At 43.6% G+C, this 17,624-nt stretch overlaps 1 protein-coding gene and 5 non-coding genes across 8 annotated transcripts; all 6 read right to left on the bottom strand.

Annotated features, from left to right (window-relative positions):
- Positions 1 to 56: 56 nt before the first annotated feature.
- On the bottom strand, positions 57 to 4,820 carry LOC130311038 (uncharacterized). Of its 3 annotated transcripts, XM_056552457.1 has the most exons (6): positions 3,331 to 4,820; positions 2,947 to 3,081; positions 1,816 to 1,864; positions 1,684 to 1,725; positions 931 to 1,020; positions 57 to 268 (listed from the first exon to the last, which is right to left on the bottom strand). In XM_056552457.1, exons 1-6 carry the CDS (start codon positions 4,621 to 4,623, stop codon positions 207 to 209), a joined length of 1,671 nt encoding a protein of 556 aa, XP_056408432.1. In that variant the 5' UTR covers positions 4,624 to 4,820; the 3' UTR covers positions 57 to 206. The 3 variants fall into 3 exon arrangements, 1 of the variants encoding a protein (XP_056408432.1); XR_008859479.1 differs by lacking the exons at positions 1,684 to 1,725; positions 1,816 to 1,864 and having other exon boundaries at positions 207 to 268; positions 962 to 1,020; XR_008859478.1 differs by lacking the exons at positions 1,684 to 1,725; positions 1,816 to 1,864 and having other exon boundaries at positions 229 to 268.
- A 2,107-nt stretch (positions 4,821 to 6,927) lies between these two features.
- On the bottom strand, positions 6,928 to 7,118 carry LOC130311095 (U2 spliceosomal RNA). Its single transcript, XR_008859535.1, has one exon. It is a non-coding gene; the product is annotated as a U2 spliceosomal RNA (small nuclear RNA).
- Positions 7,119 to 9,200: 2,082 nt separating this feature from the next.
- Positions 9,201 to 9,391, bottom strand: LOC130311094 (U2 spliceosomal RNA). Its single transcript, XR_008859534.1, has one exon. It is a non-coding gene; the product is annotated as a U2 spliceosomal RNA (small nuclear RNA).
- A 2,092-nt stretch (positions 9,392 to 11,483) lies between these two features.
- LOC130311093 (U2 spliceosomal RNA) lies at positions 11,484 to 11,674 on the bottom strand. The gene has a single exon (XR_008859533.1). It is a non-coding gene; the product is annotated as a U2 spliceosomal RNA (small nuclear RNA).
- A 2,077-nt stretch (positions 11,675 to 13,751) lies between these two features.
- Positions 13,752 to 13,942, bottom strand: LOC130311136 (U2 spliceosomal RNA). Its single transcript, XR_008859575.1, has one exon. It is a non-coding gene; the product is annotated as a U2 spliceosomal RNA (small nuclear RNA).
- A 2,089-nt stretch (positions 13,943 to 16,031) lies between these two features.
- LOC130311155 (U2 spliceosomal RNA) lies at positions 16,032 to 16,222 on the bottom strand. The gene has a single exon (XR_008859593.1). It is a non-coding gene; the product is annotated as a U2 spliceosomal RNA (small nuclear RNA).
- Between the last annotated feature and the right edge of the window lie 1,402 nt (positions 16,223 to 17,624).

Raw genomic sequence — 17,624 nt, 5'->3', positions numbered from 1 at the left:
TCCGTTTCTCTTGTTCGCCGGGACAATCCAAACACCCATATAAAACCATATTATAGTCCAAGTCTTTTATAGCAGCAATTTTGTTTAAAAGTGGCAGCATTTTAGTCCATATCCTTCTAGAAAAATCACATGTCCATAAAAGATGTAAAACAGTCTCCTCTTCGTGGCATCCCTCTCTTGGACACTTTGCTGTGCTTGCAAATCCTCTACGGTGTTGGAAAGCCCGGCACGGAAGGCAACTGTGGATGCAGCTCCAGGATAAGTCCTTCTGTGAGTTAAAAAGATAAAATGAGTTCACAATTCTCCAGATTTCTTTACATTTATCATCATTAAAATTTCCAACTTGGCACATGTTAATATTGTTTAAAATGACTCTCGTAAGTTTTTTCCCATCGATTAGAATATCTTTACTAAAATCAAACAGTTTAAAAAGAGAAACAATCTTTTCTAAAATACAATAAGTAATAGGGAGGTTAAAAGCATAAGGGTGTTTAAGATCTGTTTCAAACCAACCATGGTGTCTCATGAGATTACCAACATTATAGCGCAAAAAGAACGACCAATAGTTGTCTTTAAAAACATTCTTAAGACACAATGAAAAGAATTTTGTATAAAGGAACGCAGTAAAATCAGTAAAACTTTTCCCCCCTTTCTCTTTAGGTTTAGATACAATTTCTCTTTTTAACTTCTCATATTTGGAATTCCAAAAAAAGGTGTAACAGACTTTTGAGACTTTACGTATTATATGTGTGTTAGGTGGGAACACTAAACTTAAATATAAAAGCAAAGGTAAAATCACCATCTTTAAAATCAGCACTTTTCCTTCCATTGTAAGGTCTCTTAGTCTCCATACACATAATTTTTGGTTCACCTTTTGCATTGTTAGCTCCCAGCTTTCGTTTCCATTATTTAATTCATTAAAATACACACCTAAAATTTTTACTTTTTCTACTACCGGTACCTTTATGTCTCTTGTATCCAGCTTGCCGACTTTTAAAATCTCGCACTTGTTAAAATTCACTTTAAAACCAGAAGCACAACAGAAATAGTTAATTTGTGTTAAAGTTTTTTTAAGTGCCAGGCTATCTTGACATGTCACTGCTACATCATCCATATAACTGACTACTTTAGCTTCAAGACCATTTCCTCCGGGGAGCCTTATCCCACGGATCTGTTTATCACCTCTTATGACACATAAAAGTGGCTCTAGTGCACAAATAAATAAAAGGGGTGATAGGGGGCAACCCTGCTTCACACCAGATTTTAAAGGAACCATTTCAGTCTTAAAACCATTAATTAAAATTTTGCTAAAACAGTCATTATAAAAGGCTTTGAGTGACGTTAAAAAACCTTCTGGTATGCCCATTTTATTTAAAACATTAAATAAAAAACAGTGCGAGACTCTGTCAAATGCTTTTTCAAAGTCTATTGTTAAAATTGCTAAATTACTTTTCCTTATTTTAGCATCTTCTATTATATCTTTTATGAGGTTTAAATTTTCCCACATGTTTCTACCCGGTATACCACACACTTGATTATTATGTATTAATTTATCTATAACATTTTTTAGTCTGTTTGCACATATTTTAGCCATTATTTTATAATCAGCGTTTAAAAGGGTTATTGGTCTCCAATTCCTAATATCCTCTTTATCACCTTTTTTAAAGAGCAGAGAAACCTCACCCATTTTCCATGACTGTGGTAAAATCTTGGTATTAAAAACATCTGTAAAAAGAGATAAAAGATCATCTTTTAAAACCTCATAAAAAACCTTATAAAATTCGATTGGCAGGCCATCAGACCCTGGTACTTTACCCAAATTAAAACTGTTTATGGTATCCAATATTTCCTTCTCTGGGATAGACTGTAAAAGAAAGGATTGAGAATTATTCTCTAAAACACGTTCTATTTTGTTTAAGGCATCGTTCATGAAATTAGCATCTATTTTTTTCTCATTAAAAAGTTCCCTATAATAACATTGTACTTTAAATAAAATTTTATTCATCTCCACTTCTCCTTCTAGTTTTTCGATATGGACTCTTTTTTGATTAGATTTTTTAAAAAAATATCTTGTACATTTTTCGTTATTTTCAATATGTTTGATTTTAGCTTTAAAAATGATCTCTTTACCTTTTTCATTTAAAAATGTTTTTATTTCTTTTTTAATGTTAACAATATCATCTTTTACATCTATCCCTATATTGTGCAATTTAAAAAGAGTTTGAAGATGTGTATTTAAAATATCATAACAATGTCTTTTATCTTTAGCTTTTTGGATACCTTGTTTTATAAAAAAATCTTTAGTTTTTTTCTTCATATTTTCCCACCATACTTTTATATCTATATTTGGGTCTCTATTATTTTTACATTTATTATAAAAATTGGCGTATTCTGTTAAGATTATTTTATCTTCTAAAAGAGATATGTTCAATTTCCATGAACCAATACCCCTCTTAAAACCAGGAACAGGATTTAAAACAAATAGAAGACATTTATGATCAGAAAATATATTAGTTAAAAGCTCACATTTGGCAGGTAAAACATTTTGAGAAGAGAAGATAAAATCAATCCTCGAGCTACAATTCACATTACTCCATGTAATGCCTTCAGTATCAGGTAAATTTGGATTACATTTTTTAAAAACATCTATAAGCCTAAAATCTAAAGTAATATTTTTTAAAATGTTAGATGTCTTATCATAATTTCTACTAGTAGCTCGAGAATATCTTTTCTCACCTCTTAAAACACAATTAAAATCCCCAGCTAAAATCAAAGGATAAGAATCATTAATAAAAAGAGGTAAAATCTCTAACATCTCTTCTCTTTCTTTTTTATCAGGTGAACCATAAAAGTTTAAAAACTGCCATGTAAAACCATTTATAAAAGCTTTAACTAATAAAATCCTTCCTGGTAAAATCTCTTGCTTAAAAATTATATTAACATTACCCTTAAAAAGTATAGCAACTCCTCCAGATTTAGATGCGTTGGACCCTGACCACACTGAGGGGCCATGCTTCCAGTCTTCTTCATATTTCTTGTATGATGCTTGGTGAGGGATGCCACATTCCTGTAAGAAGAAAACTGATGCAGACAAAAAGGATAAAAAATTAAAAATAGCAGTTCTTCTTGCGTGTGTCTTAAGGCCCCTCACATTGAGGGAGAGTCCATGGAGCGCCATCATTAAAGGTTACAGAGAGACCACTTTCAATATCTTTGTGCACATTCTATCTCATCCTCATCAGCCAGACCCCCAAAACTATCATTTCCCCCTTCTGATCTCACTGTCACCAGAGATTCCGGTGAGCTGCTACCGTCTGACTCCTCCATTACCTCCTCCTGAAGATCCTCCGGTAGGGGACTAAGGAGAGGATTCCTCTTCGCCGGAACAGGGGTTGTCCCGTCTCCGTCACCTTGCCCAGTGTCCATCTCCTCCCCGGGATGACCTGTCGGAGCCACCCCGGGCAGCTGGTCGGGCACAACGACTTCCACCGTGTCGGGAACCATGGACGAGTTGCCTGTTTCACTTGGGGAGGGGGCTGGAACACCTGATGGCATCCCTACCCCCCCCTCTTCTTCCACAAACGCCTCTTCTCTTCCTGTTCCGGTCTTTCTTCTCTTAGCCCCAACATTTTCTGGCTTCCTCAGGGGGGCACTCTGAGGCTTGCTGACAGCTTCATCCAGGTTACTACCCCTCTGCTGCGAGAGAGGAGCTCCTGTCTGCCATGCTTTCTTCTCCTTTCTTCTTACCTTCATGCTGGAGGGTTTCTCATATCCATCTTCATCAGAGGTAGCAGACTCACCATGTTGATCAGTTGGGTTTTCTTCTGGTTTGCTGTCTTCTCTGTTCATATGACGGGGGTCTGGCTGGCTTCTCTGTTGTTTCTCTTTGTTTCTGTGAGGACAAGAAGCATACAAATGGTCAACTCTGTAACATAAACTGCATTTCTTTTCTTTTGTGCATTCTCTGGAGGAGTGCTCAGTGCTGCCACAATTTGTACATGTACTCTCACATACGTTTTTATCATGTCCATATCTTCTACAAGCTCTGCAGAAATTGGGCATTCCTGGGAAAAACACGTCACCATTTACATTTCCTAACTTGAACCGAGCTGGAGGCATAACCTTTCGTCCTGGGAGTAATAGATCTTCTTTGAACTCAACCAGAAACTTCCACTTAGAGGACCATATTCCACACTCATTCATCACTTTCCCTCTATTTATAATTTTTTTACAAAAATTCCTTAAAAACACAACAATTTCATCTTCTTTAACGTATGGAGAGTACATTTTTATAACTAAAAGCATAAGTTCATCGGGAAAGTGCTCAACAATTCTTATTCCACTCAAGCGGGCATCTCCGCTTACCTTCTTCATCTGTATAACAAAGTCCTTGTAAATACCTCCTTCCGTAAAAGTAACATCGTATACTCCTCTTTTCGGATAATCTTGGATGGATAATATCTCATGCTTCCTTAATCCAAAGACGCCCAGCAGAACTTGCTCCACGATGTACTTCAGGTCCCGGTTCTTTCTCTGGTCCTCCAAGTACGATATACGTACTGAGTTCTTGAGCTTGGCATAAGATGGTACCATGCCTGGATCTCCGTCACTGGCTGACGCCATGCTCACAATCAAGCGCACCAAAGAGACACTAGGTCCCTAAGGCAAAGGGGGATCGCAACTCTACACTGAGGTGGGCCCCCTCCCCAATAGCAGCAAGGGACTTAAGCCCAACGAAGGGCGATGTCCCAGGGCCGAGGAGGGGGGTCTCAGAGCACCCACAAAAGCAGGAACCGGATCAGCCAAGGTATATCCCTATACCTTAGCCAAAAGGCCGAGAAGCGATAACCGTGAAAGGGGCGGGCCCAACAAGGTGCCCTTCATAGGCACTATCACTGCTTGCTGTCAGGGAGGCTGCCAGACAATTTTCCATGCACACTCTGGGCTGGGGGGCAGTCAACCACCAGTACACACAGCAGAACCTAAACCCATACCATTATTGCTAAGCAGCAAGACAGGGGCCCATTGCACTCCCACGGGGCCTTTTTAAATGCAATCCATAACCCGGATTTGCCAGGAACCCTTCTTACTCCTCCTACTTGCATGTGACACTGGGCTTAGGATCTGCATAGGAAACACACACACAAGCACACACCTACCTTTGTTGCCTGCAGATGCCTCCTTGGCTGTCCCCAAACGGTATCAAACCAACACCCACGGGAAGCTGTAAGCATAGAGGACATGCCTGCACCCCATTGGACTTACCTGTGTGGGTTAAACCCGGGTTATTTGACAACCTATGGCGGTGATGGTTCTGCTCAGGCAGAGCAGTGCTGATGCTCCTCATAAAGCTGTCGCTGCTGTGAAGGTTCTAGGTGACATCACAAATCCCTATGGTTACATACACAACAAAGCTGGGTTGTTGTTGTTTACACTCTGCAAGGCCTGTGGAAGTGAGTGACATCATAGCACTGTAGTTCTGAGGGTTCTAGATGGATGCAACAATCTCCTGTTGCTTCTATGAAGGCCATAATAGACGACATCACCAAACAGCTCCATAGTCACATACACAGCAAAGGAGAGATGTTGTTTACACCTAGTGATGTCAGTGGTATTGAGTGACATCACAGCACAGTGCTAAGGCTCCTGGGCCTGGACACAGCAGCGGCTGCAATATCTCAACGGAGAATACGTTTATATATATGTGTGTGTGTGCGCGTATATATATATATATATATATATATATATATATATATTTCTCCGCCGAAATCACTTTTAAACCCATTTCCACCTTTTTTTCCCTTCTCTTCCTCTTACTTTTTTTTCACGTTTTTTTACGTTTTTCTCCTTTTCGCCTCTTTTCTGGGCGTATTATTCTTCTTTTTCTTCTTTTTTTTCGTCTAATGCATACCCCATCAGTGCAGCAATGCTTATTCAATACCGCCAGCAGATGGAGACACTGGGGGATAATTTTCTAAGGATTTATACTGATTTTTCCTGTCTGAATTTGTCGCACAGAAAGTTGCAGGCCAAATATGTGTGACATTTCTGCGACTTTAGCTTCTAGAGCATTTTTACAACATTATACATAGGTGCTGAATACATAAAAAGCGACTGTTCAGCGACAGACAAGTCGCATCGGCTGAAAGTAGGCCAGAATGTCAGTCCATGTTGGAGCAGGTTTAGATACAGTCTAAAGTATAGATCTCAAAGTCTGTGCACAGAATTTAGCAAGGGCCTCGCACCTTCTGATGCATCAGGTAGGTGCACAATAGCATAGCCTAACCCTCTGTACTTTGGTCTATATTGATGCGGGACATAGACAGCCAGCTGATGACCAATCCATTAGTGCAATGGATGGCTGGAAGCATTTGTCTTTGCCTTTGCAATACCACAGAAGCAATGCATGGTCAATGTACAGCAATGACACACCTGTGTGAACAGCCAGGAGACACCCCCCCCCCCCCCCCATGTTATGTTACATAGTTACATAGTTAGTACGGTCGAAAAAAGACATATGTCCATCAAGTTCAACCAGGGAATTAAGGGGTAGGGGTGTGGCGCGATATTGGGGAAGGGATGAGATTTTATATTTCTTCATAAGCATTAATCTTATTTTGTCAATTAGGAACATTCAGCACCCACCCGCTATCAAGGCAGCTGCCTATCATGTCATGCCCTACCTGCACAGGTGTGCTGGCTACTCAAATGATCCAATTAAGGAGGCCATTTAGTCAGCAGCAGCAGAAGTCCTGTGCCTGGACGCTCCAACAGCGGCCAGACACAAGCAGAAGCAGAAGCAGCAGAAGCAGCACCACCTTTTGTTTTTTGGCTGCAGCAGCAGCAAGGCCCACAGGGCTGGCTAGCTGGCTAGCCAGCAAGCAGGTAGCAATGAAAGTAGGAATCTTTCTTTTTAACCCTGTAAGGGGGTGGTGCACTGTACCCGAAGATACTGCCATATCGGGTCAATGCATAGGGCGACGGAAGCAAGCTTCGAAATCGGCCCCCGTTCTCAAAAATCCATTTAATATATGGTCCCCAGATAGGGGACGTATCAGATATTAAACTGATAAGAACAGATACTACACTTGATCTTAGCCAAAAGGCCGAGAAGCGATAACCGTGAAAGGGGCGGGCCCAACAAGGTGCCCTTCATGGGCACTATCACTGCTTGCTGTCAGGGAGGCTGCCAGACAATTTTCCATGCACACTCTGGGCTGGGGGGCAGTCAACCACCAGTACACACAGCAGAACCTAAACCCATACCATTATTGCTAAGCAGCAAGACAGGGGCCCATTGCACTCCCACGGGGCCTTTTTAAATGCAATCCATAACCCGGATTTGCCAGGAACCCTTCTTACTCCTCCTACTTGCATGTGACACTGGGCTTAGGATCTGCATAGGAAACACACACACAAGCACACACCTACCTTTGTTGCCTGCAGATGCCTCCTTGGCTGTCCCCAAACGGTATCAAACCAACACCCACGGGAAGCTGTAAGCATAGAGGACATGCCTGCACCCCATTGGACTTACCTGTGTGGGTTAAACCCGGGTTATTTGACAACCTATGGCGGTGATGGTTCTGCTCAGGCAGAGCAGTGCTGATGCTCCTCATAAAGCTGTCGCTGCTGTGAAGGTTCTAGGTGACATCACAAATCCCTATGGTTACATACACAACAAAGCTGGGTTGTTGTTGTTTACACTCTGCAAGGCCTGTGGAAGTGAGTGACATCATAGCACTGTAGTTCTGAGGGTTCTAGATGGATGCAACAATCTCCTGTTGCTTCTATGAAGGCCATAATAGACGACATCACCAAACAGCTCCATAGTCACATACACAGCAAAGGAGAGATGTTGTTTACACCTAGTGATGTCAGTGGTATTGAGTGACATCACAGCACAGTGCTAAGGCTCCTGGGCCTGGACACAGCAGCGGCTGCAATATCTCAATGGAGAATACGTTTATATATATGTGTGTGTGTGCGCGTATATATATATATATATATATATATATATATATATTTCTCCGCCGAAATCACTTTTAAACCCATTTCCACCTTTTTTTCCCTTCTCTTCCTCTTACTTTTTTTTCACGTTTTTTTACGTTTTTCTCCTTTTCGCCTCTTTTCTGGGCGTATTATTCTTCTTTTTCTTCTTTTTTTTCGTCTAATGCATACCCCATCAGTGCAGCAATGCTTATTCAATACCGCCAGCAGATGGAGACACTGGGGGATAATTTTCTAAGGATTTATACTGATTTTTCCTGTCTGAATTTGTCGCACAGAAAGTTGCAGGCCAAATATGTGTGACATTTCTGCGACTTTAGCTTCTAGAGCATTTTTACAACATTATACATAGGTGCTGAATACATAAAAAGCGACTGTTCAGCGACAGACAAGTCGCATCGGCTGAAAGTAGGCCAGAATGTCAGTCCATGTTGGAGCAGGTTTAGATACAGTCTAAAGTATAGATCTCAAAGTCTGTGCACAGAATTTAGCAAGGGCCTCGCACCTTCTGATGCATCAGGTAGGTGCACAATAGCATAGCCTAACCCTCTGTACTTTGGTCTATATTGATGCGGGACATAGACAGCCAGCTGATGACCAATCCATTAGTGCAATGGATGGCTGGAAGCATTTGTCTTTGCCTTTGCAATACCACAGAAGCAATGCATGGTCAATGTACAGCAATGACACACCTGTGTGAACAGCCAGGAGACCCCCCCCCCCCCCCATGTTATGTTACATAGTTACATAGTTAGTACGGTCGAAAAAAGACATATGTCCATCAAGTTCAACCAGGGAATTAAGGGGTAGGGGTGTGGCGCGATATTGGGGAAGGGATGAGATTTTATATTTCTTCATAAGCATTAATCTTATTTTGTCAATTAGGAACATTCAGCACCCACCCGCTATCAAGGCAGCTGCCTATCATGTCATGCCCTACCTGCACAGGTGTGCTGGCTACTCAAATGATCCAATTAAGGAGGCCATTTAGTCAGCAGCAGCAGAAGTCCTGTGCCTGGACGCTCCAACAGCGGCCAGACACAAGCAGAAGCAGAAGCAGCAGAAGCAGCAGCAGCACCACCTTTTGTTTTTTGGCTGCAGCAGCAGCAAGGCCCACAGGGCTGGCTAGCTGGCTAGCCAGCAAGCAGGTAGCAATGAAAGTAGGAATCTTTCTTTTTAACCCTGTAAGGGGGTGGTGCACTGTACCCGAAGATACTGCCATATCGGGTCAATGCATAGGGCGACGGAAGCAAGCTTCGAAATCGGCCCCCGTTCTCAAAAATCCATTTAATATATGGTCCCCAGATAGGGGACGTATCAGATATTAAACTGATAAGAACAGATACTACACTTGATCTTAGCCAAAAGGCCGAGAAGCGATAACCGTGAAAGGGGCGGGCCCAACAAGGTGCCCTTCATGGGCACTATCACTGCTTGCTGTCAGGGAGGCTGCCAGACAATTTTCCATGCACACTCTGGGCTGGGGGCAGTCAACCACCAGTACACACAGCAGAACCTAAACCCATACCATTATTGCTAAGCAGCAAGACAGGGGCCCATTGCACTCCCACGGGGCCTTTTTAAATGCAATCCATAACCCGGATTTGCCAGGAACCCTTCTTACTCCTCCTACTTGCATGTGACACTGGGCTTAGGATCTGCATAGGAAACACACACACAAGCACACACCTACCTTTGTTGCCTGCAGATGCCTCCTTGGCTGTCCCCAAACGGTATCAAACCAACACCCACGGGAAGCTGTAAGCATAGAGGACATGCCTGCACCCCATTGGACTTACCTGTGTGGGTTAAACCCGGGTTATTTGACAACCTATGGCGGTGATGGTTCTGCTCAGGCAGAGCAGTGCTGATGCTCCTCATAAAGCTGTCGCTGCTGTGAAGGTTCTAGGTGACATCACAAATCCCTATGGTTACATACACAACAAAGCTGGGTTGTTGTTGTTTACACTCTGCAAGGCCTGTGGAAGTGAGTGACATCATAGCACTGTAGTTCTGAGGGTTCTAGATGGATGCAACAATCTCCTGTTGCTTCTATGAAGGCCATAATAGACGACATCACCAAACAGCTCCATAGTCACATACACAGCAAAGGAGAGATGTTGTTTACACCTAGTGATGTCAGTGGTATTGAGTGACATCACAGCACAGTGCTAAGGCTCCTGGGCCTGGACACAGCAGCGGCTGCAATATCTCAACGGAGAATACGTTTATATATATGTGTGTGTGTGCGCGTATATATATATATATATATATATATATATATATATATATATATATATATTTCTCCGCCGAAATCACTTTTAAACCCATTTCCACCTTTTTTTCCCTTCTCTTCCTCTTACTTTTTTTTCACGTTTTTTTACGTTTTTCTCCTTTTCGCCTCTTTTCTGGGCGTATTATTCTTCTTTTTCTTCTTTTTTTTCGTCTAATGCATACCCCATCAGTGCAGCAATGCTTATTCAATACCGCCAGCAGATGGAGACACTGGGGGATAATTTTCTAAGGATTTATACTGATTTTTCCTGTCTGAATTTGTCGCACAGAAAGTTGCAGGCCAAATATGTGTGACATTTCTGCGACTTTAGCTTCTAGAGCATTTTTACAACATTATACATAGGTGCTGAATACATAAAAAGCGACTGTTCAGCGACAGACAAGTCGCATCGGCTGAAAGTAGGCCAGAATGTCAGTCCATGTTGGAGCAGGTTTAGATACAGTCTAAAGTATAGATCTCAAAGTCTGTGCACAGAATTTAGCAAGGGCCTCGCACCTTCTGATGCATCAGGTAGGTGCACAATAGCATAGCCTAACCCTCTGTACTTTGGTCTATATTGATGCGGGACATAGACAGCCAGCTGATGACCAATCCATTAGTGCAATGGATGGCTGGAAGCATTTGTCTTTGCCTTTGCAATACCACAGAAGCAATGCATGGTCAATGTACAGCAATGACACACCTGTGTGAACAGCCAGGAGACCCCCCCCCCCCATGTTATGTTACATAGTTACATAGTTAGTACGGTCGAAAAAAGACATATGTCCATCAAGTTCAACCAGGGAATTAAGGGGTAGGGGTGTGGCGCGATATTGGGGAAGGGATGAGATTTTATATTTCTTCATAAGCATTAATCTTATTTTGTCAATTAGGAACATTCAGCACCCACCCGCTATCAAGGCAGCTGCCTATCATGTCATGCCCTACCTGCACAGGTGTGCTGGCTACTCAAATGATCCAATTAAGGAGGCCATTTAGTCAGCAGCAGCAGAAGTCCTGTGCCTGGACGCTCCAACAGCGGCCAGACACAAGCAGAAGCAGAAGCAGCAGAAGCAGCAGCAGCACCACCTTTTGTTTTTTGGCTGCAGCAGCAGCAAGGCCCACAGGGCTGGCTAGCTGGCTAGCCAGCAAGCAGGTAGCAATGAAAGTAGGAATCTTTCTTTTTAACCCTGTAAGGGGGTGGTGCACTGTACCCGAAGATACTGCCATATCGGGTCAATGCATAGGGCGACGGAAGCAAGCTTCGAAATCGGCCCCCGTTCTCAAAAATCCATTTAATATATGGTCCCCAGATAGGGGACGTATCAGATATTAAACTGATAAGAACAGATACTACACTTGATCTTAGCCAAAAGGCCGAGAAGCGATAACCGTGAAAGGGGCGGGCCCAACAAGGTGCCCTTCATGGGCACTATCACTGCTTGCTGTCAGGGAGGCTGCCAGACAATTTTCCATGCACACTCTGGGCTGGGGGGCAGTCAACCACCAGTACACACAGCAGAACCTAAACCCATACCATTATTGCTAAGCAGCAAGACAGGGGCCCATTGCACTCCCACGGGGCCTTTTTAAATGCAATCCATAACCCGGATTTGCCAGGAACCCTTCTTACTCCTCCTACTTGCATGTGACACTGGGCTTAGGATCTGCATAGGAAACACACACACAAGCACACACCTACCTTTGTTGCCTGCAGATGCCTCCTTGGCTGTCCCCAAACGGTATCAAACCAACACCCACGGGAAGCTGTAAGCATAGAGGACATGCCTGCACCCCATTGGACTTACCTGTGTGGGTTAAACCCGGGTTATTTGACAACCTATGGCGGTGATGGTTCTGCTCAGGCAGAGCAGTGCTGATGCTCCTCATAAAGCTGTCGCTGCTGTGAAGGTTCTAGGTGACATCACAAATCCCTATGGTTACATACACAACAAAGCTGGGTTGTTGTTGTTTACACTCTGCAAGGCCTGTGGAAGTGAGTGACATCATAGCACTGTAGTTCTGAGGGTTCTAGATGGATGCAACAATCTCCTGTTGCTTCTATGAAGGCCATAATAGACGACATCACCAAACAGCTCCATAGTCACATACACAGCAAAGGAGAGATGTTGTTTACACCTAGTGATGTCAGTGGTATTGAGTGACATCACAGCACAGTGCTAAGGCTCCTGGGCCTGGACACAGCAGCGGCTGCAATATCTCAACGGAGAATACGTTTATATATATGTGTGTGTGTGCGCGTATATATATATATATATATATATATATATTTCTCCGCCGAAATCACTTTTAAACCCATTTCCACCTTTTTTTCCCTTCTCTTCCTCTTACTTTTTTTTCACGTTTTTTTACGTTTTTCTCCTTTTCGCCTCTTTTCTGGGCGTATTATTCTTCTTTTTCTTCTTTTTTTTCGTCTAATGCATACCCCATCAGTGCAGCAATGCTTATTCAATACCGCCAGCAGATGGAGACACTGGGGGATAATTTTCTAAGGATTTATACTGATTTTTCCTGTCTGAATTTGTCGCACAGAAAGTTGCAGGCCAAATATGTGTGACATTTCTGCGACTTTAGCTTCTAGAGCATTTTTACAACATTATACATAGGTGCTGAATACATAAAAAGCGACTGTTCAGCGACAGACAAGTCGCATCGGCTGAAAGTAGGCCAGAATGTCAGTCCATGTTGGAGCAGGTTTAGATACAGTCTAAAGTATAGATCTCAAAGTCTGTGCACAGAATTTAGCAAGGGCCTCGCACCTTCTGATGCATCAGGTAGGTGCACAATAGCATAGCCTAACCCTCTGTACTTTGGTCTATATTGATGCGGGACATAGACAGCCAGCTGATGACCAATCCATTAGTGCAATGGATGGCTGGAAGCATTTGTCTTTGCCTTTGCAATACCACAGAAGCAATGCATGGTCAATGTACAGCAATGACACACCTGTGTGAACAGCCAGGAGACACCCCCCCCCCCCCCATGTTATGTTACATAGTTACATAGTTAGTACGGTCGAAAAAAGACATATGTCCATCAAGTTCAACCAGGGAATTAAGGGGTAGGGGTGTGGCGCGATATTGGGGAAGGGATGAGATTTTATATTTCTTCATAAGCATTAATCTTATTTTGTCAATTAGGAACATTCAGCACCCACCCGCTATCAAGGCAGCTGCCTATCATGTCATGCCCTACCTGCACAGGTGTGCTGGCTACTCAAATGATCCAATTAAGGAGGCCATTTAGTCAGCAGCAGCAGAAGTCCTGTGCCTGGACGCTCCAACAGCGGCCAGACACAAGCAGAAGCAGAAGCAGCAGAAGCAGCAGCAGCACCACCTTTTGTTTTTTGGCTGCAGCAGCAGCAAGGCCCACAGGGCTGGCTAGCTGGCTAGCCAGCAAGCAGGTAGCAATGAAAGTAGGAATCTTTCTTTTTAACCCTGTAAGGGGGTGGTGCACTGTACCCGAAGATACTGCCATATCGGGTCAATGCATAGGGCGACGGAAGCAAGCTTCGAAATCGGCCCCCGTTCTCAAAAATCCATTTAATATATGGTCCCCAGATAGGGGACGTATCAGATATTAAACTGATAAGAACAGATACTACACTTGATCTTAGCCAAAAGGCCAAGAAGCGATAACCGTGAAAGGGGCGGGCCCAACAAGGTGCCCTTCATGGGCACTATCACTGCTTGCTGTCAGGGAGGCTGCCAGACAATTTTCCATGCACACTCTGGGCTGGGGGGCAGTCAACCACCAGTACACACAGCAGAACCTAAACCCATACCATTATTGCTAAGCAGCAAGACAGGGGCCCATTGCACTCCCACGGGGCCTTTTTAAATGCAATCCATAACCCGGATTTGCCAGGAACCCTTCTTACTCCTCCTACTTGCATGTGACACTGGGCTTAGGATCTGCATAGGAAACACACACACAAGCACACACCTACCTTTGTTGCCTGCAGATGCCTCCTTGGCTGTCCCCAAACGGTATCAAACCAACACCCACGGGAAGCTGTAAGCATAGAGGACATGCCTGCACCCCATTGGACTTACCTGTGTGGGTTAAACCCGGGTTATTTGACAACCTATGGCGGTGATGGTTCTGCTCAGGCAGAGCAGTGCTGATGCTCCTCATAAAGCTGTCGCTGCTGTGAAGGTTCTAGGTGACATCACAAATCCCTATGGTTACATACACAACAAAGCTGGGTTGTTGTTGTTTACACTCTGCAAGGCCTGTGGAAGTGAGTGACATCATAGCACTGTAGTTCTGAGGGTTCTAGATGGATGCAACAATCTCCTGTTGCTTCTATGAAGGCCATAATAGACGACATCACCAAACAGCTCCATAGTCACATACACAGCAAAGGAGAGATGTTGTTTACACCTAGTGATGTCAGTGGTATTGAGTGGCATCACAGCACAGTGCTAAGGCTCCTGGGCCTGGACACAGCAGCGGCTGCAATATCTCAACGGAGAATACGTTTATATATATGTGTGTGTGTGCGCGTATATATATATATATATATATATATATATATATATATATATATATTTCTCCGCCGAAATCACTTTTAAACCCATTTCCACCTTTTTTTCCCTTCTCTTCCTCTTACTTTTTTTTCACGTTTTTTTACGTTTTTCTCCTTTTCGCCTCTTTTCTGGGCATATTATTCTTCTTTTTCTTCTTTTTTTTCGTCTAATGCATACCCCATCAGTGCAGCAATGCTTATTCAATACCGCCAGCAGATGGAGACACTGGGGGATAATTTTCTAAGGATTTATACTGATTTTTCCTGTCTGAATTTGTCGCACAGAAAGTTGCAGGCCAAATATGTGTGACATTTCTGCGACTTTAGCTTCTAGAGCATTTTTACAACATTATACATAGGTGCTGAATACATAAAAAGCGACTGTTCAGCGACAGACAAGTCGCATCGGCTGAAAGTAGGCCAGAATGTCAGTCCATGTTGGAGCAGGTTTAGATACAGTCTAAAGTATAGATCTCAAAGTCTGTGCACAGAATTTAGCAAGGGCCTCGCACCTTCTGATGCATCAGGTAGGTGCACAATAGCATAGCCTAACCCTCTGTACTTTGGTCTATATTGATGCGGGACATAGACAGCCAGCTGATGACCAATCCATTAGTGCAATGGATGGCTGGAAGCATTTGTCTTTGCCTTTGCAATACCACAGAAGCAATGCATGGTCAATGTACAGCAATGACACACCTGTGTGAACAGCCAGGAGACCCCCCCCCCCCATGTTATGTTACATAGTTACATAGTTAGTACGGTCGAAAAAAGACATATGTCCATCAAGTTCAACCAGGGAATTAAGGGGTAGGGGTGTGGCGCGATATTGGGGAAGGGATGAGATTTTATATTTCTTCATAAGCATTAATCTTATTTTGTCAATTAGGAAGATTCAGCACCCACCCGCTATCAAGGCAGCTGCCTATCATGTCATGCCCTACCTGCACAGGTGTGCTGGCTACTCAAATGATCCAATTAAGGAGGCCATTTAGTCAGCAGCAGCAGAAGTCCTGTGCCTGGACGCTCCAACAGCGGCCAGACACAAGCAGAAGCAGAAGCAGCAGAAGCAGCAGCAGCACCACCTTTTGTTTTTTGGCTGCAGCAGCAGCAAGGCCCACAGGGCTGGCTAGCTGGCTAGCCAGCAAGCAGGTAGCAATGAAAGTAGGAATCTTTCTTTTTAACCCTGTAAGGGGGTGGTGCACTGTACCCGAAGATACTGCCATATCGGGTCAATGCATAGGGCGACGGAAGCAAGCTTCGAAATCGGCCCCCGTTCTCAAAAATCCATTTAATATATGGTCCCCAGATAGGGGACGTATCAGATATTAAACTGATAAGAACAGATACTACACTTGATCTTAGCCAAAAGGCCGAGAAGCGGGCGGGCCCAACAAGGTGCCCTTCATGGGCACTATCACTGCTTGCTGTCAGGGAGGCTGCCAGACAATTTTCCATGCACACTCTGGGCTGGGGGGCAGTCAACCACCAGTACACACAGCAGAACCTAAACCCATACCATTATTGCTAAGCAGCAAGACAGGGGCCCATTGCACTCCCACGGGGCCTTTTTAAATGCAATCCATAACCCGGATTTGCCAGGAACCCTTCTTACTCCTCCTACTTGCATGTGACACTGGGCTTAGGATCTGCATAGGAAACACACACACAAGCACACACCTTCCTTTGTTGCCTGCAGATGCCTCCTTGGCTGTCCCCAAACGGTATCAAACCAACACCCACGGGAAGCTGTAAGCATAGAGGACATGCCTGCACCCCATTGGACTTACCTGTGTGGGTTAAACCCGGGTTATTTGACAACCTATGGCGGTGATGGTTCTGCTCAGGCAGAGCAGTGCTGATGCTCCTCATAAAGCTGTCGCTGCTGTGAAGGTTCTAGGTGACATCACAAATCCCTATGGTTACATACACAACAAAGCTGGGTTGTTGTTGTTTACACTCTGCAAGGCCTGTGGAGTGAGTGACATCATAGCACTGTAGTTCTGAGGGTTCTAGATGGATGCAACAATCTCCTGTTGCTTCTATGAAGGCCATAATAGACGACATCACCAAACAGCTCCATAGTCACATACACAGCAAAGGAGAGATGTTGTTTACACCTAGTGATGTCAGTGGTATTGAGTGACATCACAGCACAGTGCTAAGGCTCCTGGGCCTGGACACAGCAGCGGCTGCAATATCTCAACGGAGAATACGTTTATATATATGTGTGTGTGTGCGCGTGATATATATATATATATATATATATATATATATATATTTCTCCGCCGAAATCACTTTTAAACCCATTTCCACCTTTTTTTCCCTTCTCTTCCTCTTACTTTTTTTTCACGTTTTTTTACGTTTTTCTCCTTTTCGCCTCTTTTCTGGGCGTATTATTCTTCTTTTTCTTCTTTTTTTCCGTCTAATGCATACCCCATCAGTGCAGCAATGCTTATTCAATACCGCCAGCAGATGGAGACACTGGGGGATAATTTTCTAAGGATTTATACTGATTTTTCCTGTCTGAATTTGTCGCACAGAAAGTTGCAGGCCAAATATGTGTGACATTTCTGCGACTTTAGCTTCTAGAGCATTTTTACAACATTATACATAGGTGCTGAATACATAAAAAGCGACTGTTCAGCGACAGACAAGTCGCATCGGCTGAAAGTAGGCCAGAATGTCAGTCCATGTTGGAGCAGGTTTAGATACAGTCTAAAGTATAGATCTCAAAGTCTGTGCACAGAATTTAGCAAGGGCCTCGCACCTTCTGATGCATCAGGT

This window comes from Hyla sarda, unplaced genomic scaffold (assembly GCF_029499605.1).
Source record: "Hyla sarda isolate aHylSar1 unplaced genomic scaffold, aHylSar1.hap1 scaffold_162, whole genome shotgun sequence".
Lineage (NCBI taxonomy): Eukaryota > Metazoa > Chordata > Amphibia > Anura > Hylidae > Hyla > Hyla sarda.
The sequence above is the reverse complement of the archived record's forward strand: the minus strand, read 5'-3'. Positions and strand labels throughout refer to the sequence as shown.